Genomic DNA, 9545 nt, shown 5'->3' with positions numbered 1-9545 from the left:
AATTAAAAATGAAATATAACTTATATTAAATTTTCGAAACTAACGCAGATCTATGAAAACATTATTATTTAAATTATAATAATCAGTCATTGAAAACTTCAGATTGTGTTGAGATTCTATCGCCTTTTGCATCTGAAGATTCCAATAATATTTTTTTTATTATTTGTTGGTTAATAATTTTATATTTTTTTATTTATTACTAACTGTGCCTTGCTATACTTGTTATGTTACTTTATCATTGCCAGAAAGAGATAACGCTATACTAAACATAGGGTTACTCGTTTCATGCGAAAAATGTAACTTTTTTAAACAAATACTCGAACACTGGATTCGTTGGTACAATTTGATTTTCAAAACACGTTAATTCAATACTTTGAAAGTCGAACTATACTTTTAGATTAAAACTGTGTGTCCACTGGGCAACATTATACAACTAGAACTGTGTTGCCAGTTATTATAAACAAAAAGAAATGAAAAAAACAGATTCAAAGTCAAAATATTGCCTAGTGGATTCACAGCGTAAGGCACTAAAGTATCTTACTCAAAGGTTTACCCTGACATACAAGTTTAGTTTGGTTACTTGACACTGGCCCGTATGATCTGTTGGGGGCTAAGACCGCCGCGACCTTTGGAAGCCTGGGTGGGACGCATGAAACCTGAAGTCCTTGGGACAGTCTTCAGCGGAGGTCGGGACGCTCCGACCGAGCTGCCTGAGGAGGAAGAGCGGGAAGCTGGCATGCGGGACACTGGCTTAGGGACAGGCTTTGGAGTGGGCTTCACTGGGGCAGGAGCACGCTTCACAGTGGCCACTGATGCTGAACTGTTCAACGAACTTCTAGAACTCCGCAAGGAAGCTCTTGAAGTAGACCGCTCAACTCTTAAAGAGCTGGTTCGTTTAGGAACGGCTCGCTTTGGGTCCAAGGGCGTCCGCGGAAGGGTTTTGGTGTCTTTGGTCGGTATTCTCTTTGGAATTTCAGGGGTTTTCGTCGGTTTGGGGACGGGCGAGTCGCAGTCTACGTTGCAGCCGGAGGACGCGCCTTGGGACGCGCTTTCGGAGTTGAGGCTTTGCGTCTCCTCGAAGCCTTCGTCGTTGAGCTCGTGCTCGCTTTTGACCTTCGACATACGTGGGGACGTCGTTCTCTCCACAGTAGGCTTTTCGGTCTTCGAATTCGTCGATTTCCTATACGCGTTCCTCGACCATACTCCCGTCGGGGTCTCCGTCGGAGATTTCAGCTCCCTAATCGCTTTCTGGACGTCCTCCTGATTGATGGACGTCTGCCGCCTCATCCTGGAATACGTAGGCTTAGTTTCTTTGGTCGGTGTGGATGTGCTTTGGTTCTTGAGTCGGTCCTGCCAGCGTTTGAGCCTGTGCTCCTTTTCATCTTTGACGACCGCTTCTATCGGCTTCGCTACTTCTTGAGGAGTCTCCACTGCATATGACGCTTGGACTTCTAGCTTAGACGGCCTGATAACTTGCGTTTCTGCTACCAATTCCGTGACCGGAACCTCAGGTTTCTTCTCATCTTCTGGGGAACTGGAATCGGTATTTCTTTTGTACCTCCTCGTTCTTCTGGCAGCTGAGAACCTGTCAAACTGTCCGTCTCCTAGAATCTCCTGGCAGAGATCCTTCATTTCTGCTGTCGCTTTATCGTTCATACTAAACTTGGATAAGGACGGCTGGAACTTTCTGCAGGGTTCCCTCTCTGGTGGGGGGTTGAACATCTTTCTTTGTACCGGTGGTGTTTCAATATTGTCAGCGTCTATTTCTCTGTCAGTTCGTTCCAGGCGGCTCTCCTTTTCCGAGGTGACCTGTATGTCGGGTAGGCGGCGTTTCTCTTCCTCTGTGATGGAGACGAGTGAGGACTGTGTGTCGAGCTGCGGTCGCGAGCGCTGTCTTCGAAGACGCCTCATCTCTTCGTTCTCTTCAGTCTTTCTCCACGGCACGCGGTCTTTGTTCTGCGGTTGCACATCTGGTAAAAAAAATATTATTGTGAGAACAGGTGGAGTAGGCACGTAGTATTTTGAGTTTTAAGTCCTAATAGGACAGCCAGAAGATCCTTGATAAAAGACAGAAAATAAAAATTATAGATCTTGTCTATGAACCGAGGGTATCAAGCAACAAGCAGTGGCTGTGTGAAAAAAAGCGGGAAATCGTGTTTTGAGCCTTGGCTTGCGCCCAGCAGTGGATTACCATTGGCCGAAATGATGATCATAAAAGTGGACATGACAAATGTGATCATGGTGATAAAGGTGATAGTAATTATAACGAACGCGAAATTATAATGGTAGAGGTGATGATAATGAAGATAATAGTGACGGAGGTAATAATATTATATAATATGTATGTATCTATGTATGTATTCATGTTATTTATGTATTTTTTTTCTAGATTCATATTAATTTTATACCGCCCACTTTATTCTCAGTTTGGCCCTAAGGTTGACTGGAGGAAAATGCCGAAAGGCATCAAGTCCGCCTTATGTACACGGTTCTATGTGCATGTAAGTTTAAATAAATAAATAAATTCCTGGTTCTCCTAAATAAATAAACGAATGATGGCATGATGGAGATGATAATACAGGTTCTTACGATGATGATGAAAGTGGTTATGATAAAAGTGATGATGACAAATGGAATGATAATGAAGATTATGACGAAGATGATGATGAAGCCTACCTTCGACAGTCTCGAGCGCGCGCACGACGTCACTATCAGGTAGCACGGCAGGCCGCCAGTCGCCGCGCGCTTCCGGCAGAGGGTCCAGGGTCGCACTTCGCTCGCTCTCTGCAAACAACAAAACGCTTTTTATTCACTAGTAAAACCGAAAGCAAATATCGAAAAATTTCAACATGATCCTTCGAGCCGGATCCGTTTTGCACTGACGTAGTGCATGTATTCCAGGTTAGTACAATAACTTGCATCTCCCATTCCTTTCTGATGAGGAAAGCCTCAGTTGGCTAACTAGCTGTCCCAATCGGCCAGTATAAAAAATCATGAGTTCCCGGTGGAAAAAAAGGTTTAGCAGTAGCATATTTTTATTTTAGATAGATCATAAGCTGCATGGTCTTGAGCTGTTATGAACATCGTCCTATTTTGGACTATGAAGAATCATAGAGTCCATTCTTACCGGAGTCGTTTTCCAAAGAGCATCGATGCGCTTGCAACCTGTCCGCCTCGCGCTGCTCCTCCTGGTTGTCTTGCTAAGCTATTGTGGACGCTGAGGCTATAGAAATAGAGGCCATTCTCACTGGAGTCGTTCTCCAAAGAGCGCCGATGGGCTTGTAGCCTGCGCGCGCGCTCCCGTAGTTCGGCCTCTCGCCGCTCCTGCTGGCTGCTGAGCTATTGAGAACCTTGAAACTATAGCTATAGAGTCGTATTATTACCGGAGTCGTTTTCCAAAGAGCGTCGATGGGCTTGCAACCTGCGCGCGCGCTCCCGTAGTTCGGCCTCTCGCCGCTCCTGCTGGCTGCTGAGCTATTGAGAACCTTGAAACTATAGCTATAGAGTCGTATTATTACCGGAGTCGTTTTCCAAAGAGCGTCGATGGGCTTGCAACCTGCGCGCGCGCTCCCGTAGTTCAGCCTCTCGCCGCTCTTCTTGACTGTTGGCGCGGAGCCACGACTCGATCTTCTGGCGCCACTCTCTGCAACACAATCGTAAAGCTCAGTTAAAATCATACAGAAATGCCATATTAACCTATGTAGGAACATGTAGTAAGCAAGCATATTATTTTATCAAATCTATATATCTATATAAATAAAAATGAATTGATGTTCGTTAGTCTGATTAAAACTCGAGAACGGCTGGGCCGATTGAGCTGATTTTGGTGTTAAAATGTTTGTCGTAGTCCAGGGTGGGTCTAAACGGTGAGCAAATAAGGAAAGATTGCTTATTTATTGCCTTTAAGGCGGAACAAAGTTCGCCGGGTCAGCTAGTTAATAATAATTTAATGCATGTCAATCCTGAGTCTTCTGGAGGCGAACACGGAGTAATAATTTAGAAGTGTGGTTCCTGTGTCCATATTACAGAAAGTCTTATATGGACAGTCACCGGTTAGTATTAGATTGCTCTAAAATGTTAATTGATAAAAGCTACATTTTCACTTTATTTTGTGTGGCGTTATGTGATTAAAAAGTCGATGGCGTATATTGCGTTCTTTTGGGTCTTATTCCATCATACGTCACTGTCAAAGTCACAGCGAGTGACAGATCCCCGACAAATATAGAGCGTCGTGCGCAGCAGAGACTAAATGTCCTGATGATGACACAATAAAAAGCATGTATAATGCGTGATATGCTCGGAGTTTCCCTGCGTGATCGAATCAGAAATGAGGAGATCCGCAGGAGAACCAAAGTGACTGACATAGCCTGCAGAATAAAATCAAGTGGCAGTGGGCGGGGCACATAGCTCGTAGAGCTGATGGCCGTTGGAGCAGGAAAGTTCTTGAGTGGCGACCACGAGTCGGAAGACGTAGCGTGGGCATGCCTCCCACTAGGCAGACCGACGATCTTGTGAAGGTCGCGGAAGGTGCCTGGATGCGAGCGGCGCAGGACCGGTCTTTGTGGAAATCCTTGGGGGAGGCCTTTGTCCAGCAGTGGACGTCTTTCGGCTGAAACGAACGATGATGTGAAGTCCGGTCGCCGAGCACGTAGAATTTCGTCCAGTGACCCCAAGCTACCCCTTATCGCTCGCGCTTAATTATATTGATGTCGCAACTGTGCGACGGGCGGCCGCAACGAATTTGCGAGCGCGGCAGCAATACAGGGTGTTAGGTAAATGGGTATATGAGCCGACACTAACCCATGTTAACATGGTCATATAAATGGTTTGGTGAAGTCAGAAAATTGATATCTTCATTTTAATTATTTCAATTTTCATACAAATCGGATTTTATAAAATTTATTTTGTATGAAAATTAAAAAAAAAAATGATGATATCAAATTTCTGACTTCACCATACCATTTATGACCATGTTAACATGGGCTAGTGTCGGCATATATACCCATTTACCTGACACCCTGTATAATTACGCGCGAGTGATAAGGTAGCTTGGGGTCATTGGACGAAATTCTACGTGCTCGGCGACCGGACTTTAAATAAATAAAAATAAAATAAAAGTACCTACATTTATTTCAGGCATAGCCCATAAAAGTGTTAGTAACAAAGGTCTTATAAACTATGGTTAGTAAATGACACAGTAACCTAAACACAATTAACGAACGACAATTTGGTGTCTTTAGTAAGATGGACGCGTGTCCAGTGCTGCATGATGGCACTGTCCACGTCCAACCTCGCCGCGACACTCTGCAGGAGGCTGTTGGAGCTGCCACGCACACGGTGGATCAGGGACGCAGTGCGCTTTCTTAAAATGGCAGCAAAGCTATCTACTCGAGCTTCTGCCAGCATCCCTGATGCACTGCAGTATCGTCGCAGCCCCATCAGCATCCTGAATGCGTCATTATACTGAGTGCGCAGGGCCCTGTATGCTCCTTGGGGGCCGTTCAAGTATTACGTAAGCAGATTTCTTACCATTTTTTACCCCCCCGCCCCCCTTGTCATCAAAAGTAAGCAAAGCACTTACCCCTTCCCCTATGCTTACGTAAACATTTTTAGTTATAAATGTTTTTTATATTGTCATTTTTAAAATAGGAAAATTCATGAAAATATTAGGTTTAACTGATACACATAGAGTAAGGGACAAAAAAATATAATCAGAAATAAAGAACATAACAAACATAATTGCATCAATTATGCATCAACATAAACACAAATGATAACTTTCAAAGCTTACAATACGTTTAGTATCCAAACAAAACACGCGCGCGGGAGGCCGGCCCTCGCGTATAAAAATATGCGGACTACGACTCTCAAATTTCAATGGGCAGTTTCAGCACGAGAGTTAATTATTAGACAAGTGAATAGCGCACGGTAATTTCCCTAATGTGCGGTAATTCCCCTAATCAGTTCTCAAAGCGAGTGCCTACGCATACCTATGTTTATTTGCGGGAATCCCCGAAAAAACGTAAATAACTAACGATGACGTAATCATCATCTAGACCCCCCTACCCCCCATGTCATCCAAAATAAGCAAAACAGAGACCCCCCCACCCCCCCTTGGTGCTTACGTAATACTTGAACGGCCCCTTGGGTGTAGTCTGTCCACAGGCTGCACGTGTACAGAGAGTTACAGTAGGCTTTAAAAAGTGTGATCTTAACTTTAGGTATACTGACTTGGGTTTGGCGGGCGCGGGGTCGGGCGCGTCGGACGCCGGCTCGGGCGCGCGCGGGGAGGGCGCGCGCTCGCGCTCCGGGATCTCTAGTCGGGCACGCGGAGCGCCGCGACGCGACCACGACCGGTCTGCGAGGGAATACGACGATAGTATAAGAAAAAAGGTAAATAAATAAATAATGTCCTTATTGTGAATCACAGGTTATACAGTGTGTCCGGGCATGTAGTGATCAAACTTTAAGGGCGTAATCTATGGGCAATTTTATCGATGAAAATACTTCAAATTTGGAGCTTGGCCCATTTCTCGCAAAATTACAAGGATTTAAGTTTTTAATTTTTAGTTTTCACCCCTTCATTCAAAAACAAGTGAAAGCGTGAGTAACTTAACATTGATAAGCAAAAATTTTATACCATGCGATAGCCAATAAAATTATCTATTAGTAGAAGTATAAAACAGATACAAGTTTCATACATTTTAAGGGAGTAAGAATGGATTTAATTAGAAAAAAACATGACTTTTTTCACTTCTGTTTCAGTTATTTTCCAACACAAGAAAAACCAGGTCGTTAAGCTATGTTTAATTTGCATTGTATTATTAGTATTTGAGCTATTCTACAAAACGAGTGTAAATTTATTAGTCTACGTCTATTAGTTTCGACGTAATTTTTGAACAAAGATACCCCTTCCCAGCGATTCCGTGCCCGGACACATTGTATACATACAGGTCACATAATTACAATTAGTTTCACTGTGTTCCGCCTTTTAGGCATACAAAAATGGGCGGTGTGAAAAAATGGGCGGACGACCTCATAAAGGTACAGGACTATTCCCACCGCTGCAACTTCTGTATAGCCAGGATCTACAGCTTGACTGTCAATAAAAACCCAACCAGTGAAGGGCAAGTTTGTCCCGGGGTGAGGGAAAGTTAAATTGTCATTGGACCCGCAATGAGATTAATCAGAAGAACATAGGAGAATAAGAATAAGAATAAGAAATAAGAATAAGAAAAACTTTATTTGACACAAAAAAGAAAAAAAAAGAAAAAACAGAACAAAGAGACACGCATATTTTGTGCCAAAAAGGCGCCCGCTCAGCATTAATCGAGCCACGCATGCCCCGACGCCGGTTTTCAGCGGGTGCCTCTCCAACCAACATTTTAAATAAAAATAAAAAAACATTAACAAGAGGGCGCCACTATCACACCGCACAATAATTACAATAAGAAAATGAAATTTAATTAAGACCTTAGACATCTAAATATACGATACCTAACTCAAAGGTGACTGACTGACATAGTGATCTATCAAAGCACAGCCCAAACCACTGGACGGATCGGGCTGTTTGGCATGCAGGTAGATGTTATGACGTAGGCATCCGCTAAGAAAGGATTTTACGAAACTCCACCCCTAAGGAGGTAAAACGGGATCCACGCGTACGAAGTCGCGGGCGGCCGCTAGTGAGTGAATAAGAATCTTCCAGCGGTCTGCAAGAGGTTATGACTATTTAGAGTAAAGGAAAATAAAAATTTAAGACCTTGAAGACAGCGTGGGAATCCAGGGAAAGGAAGCCAGTCTGGAAATCATTGGAAGGGTCTTTGTTAACAGTGGACCATTTTAAAACATGTCTAAGAAATCCATTGTAGATCTGTAACCTCATCAGACTGGCTGTTATAAAAATTGTTGGAGCAATACGAAGGCATTCAGGATACGAAGGAAAAGACATCTCTTGGGCTTCCACTGTAAATAATCCTCAAATGTCATTGTTGTTGAGGGCCATCCCATGCGCCTACACTCGAACATATTACGTACTACCACGTTGGGAAAATATAAGCTGGTGCTGAGAAAAAGTAGTGCTCTGTAAATCAGCTGACTTGCTGTGACGTCACGCACATGTCGGCGGGCGAGCTGTGACGTAGGAATTCCAGTAGACCGTCCTCGTCGGGCCGGGCCGGCTTGCTGTGACGTCACACGCATGTCGGCGGGCGAGCTGTGACGTAGGAACTCCAGTAGACCGTCCTCGTCGGGCCGGGCCGGCTTGCTGTGACGTCACGCGCGCGTCGGCGGGCGAGCTGTGACGTAGGAACTCCAGTAGACCGTCCTCGTCGGGCCGGGCCGGCTTGCTGTGACGTCACACGCATGTCGGCGGGCGAGCTGTGTCGTAGGAACTCCAGTAGACCGTCCTCGTCGGGCCGGGCCGGCTCGCTGTGACGTCACGCGTGCGTCGGCGGGCGAGCTGTGACGTAGGAACTCCAGTAGACCGTCCTCGTCGGGCCGGGCCGGCTCGCTGTGACGTCACGCGTGCGTCGGCGGGCGAGCTGTGACGTAGGAACTCCAGTAGACCGTCCTCGTCGGGCCGGGCCGACTTGCTGTGACGTCACGCGCGCGTCTGCGGGCGAGCTGTGACGTAGGAACTCCAGTAGACCGTCCTTATGGCCCGGGCCGGCTTGCTGTGACGTCACGCGCGCGTCTGCGGGCGAGCTGTGACGTAGGAACTCCAGTAGACCGTCCTTGTGGCCCGGGCCGGCTTGCTGTGACGTCACGCGCGCGTCGGCGGGCGAGCTGTGACGTAGGAACTCCAGTAGACCGTCCTTGTGGCCCGGGCCGGCTTGCTGTGACGTCACGCGCGCGTCGGCGGGCGAGCTGTGACGTAGGAACTCCAGTAGACCGTCCTCGTCGGGCCGGGCCGGCTGCTGTGACGTCACACACATGTCGGCGGGCGAGCTGTGACGTAGGAACTCCAGTAGACCGTCCTCGTGGCCCGGGCCGGCTGCTGTGACGTCACACACATGTCGGCGGGCGAGCTGTGACGTAGGAACTCCAGTAGACCGTCCTCGTCGGGCCGGGCCGACTTGCTGTGACGTCACGCGCGCGTCTGCGGGCGAGCTGTGACGTAGGAACTCCAGTAGACCGTCCTCGTCGGGCCGGGCCGGCTCGCTGTGACGTCACGCGCGCGTCGGCGGGCGAGCTGTGACGTAGGAACTCCAGTAGACCGTCCTTGTCGGGCCGGGCCGGCTCGCTGTGACGTCACACGCATGTCGGCGGGCGAGCTGTGACGTAGGAACTCCAGTAGACCGTCCTCGTCGGGCCGGGCCGGCTTGCTGTGACGTCACGCGCATGTCGGCGGGCGAGCTGTGACGTAGGAACTCCAGTAGACCGTCCTCGTCGGGCCGGGCCGGCTTGCTGTGACGTCACGCGCATGTCGGCGGGCGAGCTGTGACGTAGGAACTCCAGTAGACCGTCCTCGTCGGGCCGGGCCGGCTTGCTGTGACGTCACACGCATGTCGGCGGGCGAGCTGTGACGTAGGAACTCCAGTAGA

At 47.3% G+C, this 9545-nt stretch overlaps 1 protein-coding gene across 1 annotated transcript in view; it reads right to left on the bottom strand.

The window, feature by feature from the left end:
* Positions 1–27: 27 nt before the first annotated feature.
* The window catches only part of LOC135081913 (FH2 domain-containing protein 1), a 154952-nt gene continuing 145434 nt past the window's right edge, over positions 28–9545 (bottom strand). Inside the window, exons 26-30 of the mRNA XM_063976695.1 lie at positions 6232–6358; positions 3500–3643; positions 3384–3466; positions 2677–2784; positions 28–1970 (exon numbers count right to left, since the gene is read on the bottom strand). Coding sequence (XP_063832765.1) covers positions 577–1970; positions 2677–2784; positions 3384–3466; positions 3500–3643; positions 6232–6358 — 1856 coding nt within the window. The 3' untranslated portion in view covers positions 28–576. The remainder of the gene's footprint in view (positions 1971–2676; positions 2785–3383; positions 3467–3499; positions 3644–6231; positions 6359–9545) is intronic.

This window comes from Ostrinia nubilalis, chromosome 20 (genome assembly GCF_963855985.1).
Source record: "Ostrinia nubilalis chromosome 20, ilOstNubi1.1, whole genome shotgun sequence".
NCBI classification, from domain to species: domain Eukaryota; kingdom Metazoa; phylum Arthropoda; class Insecta; order Lepidoptera; family Crambidae; genus Ostrinia; species Ostrinia nubilalis.
This window is presented reverse-complemented; position numbering and strand designations above follow the sequence as displayed.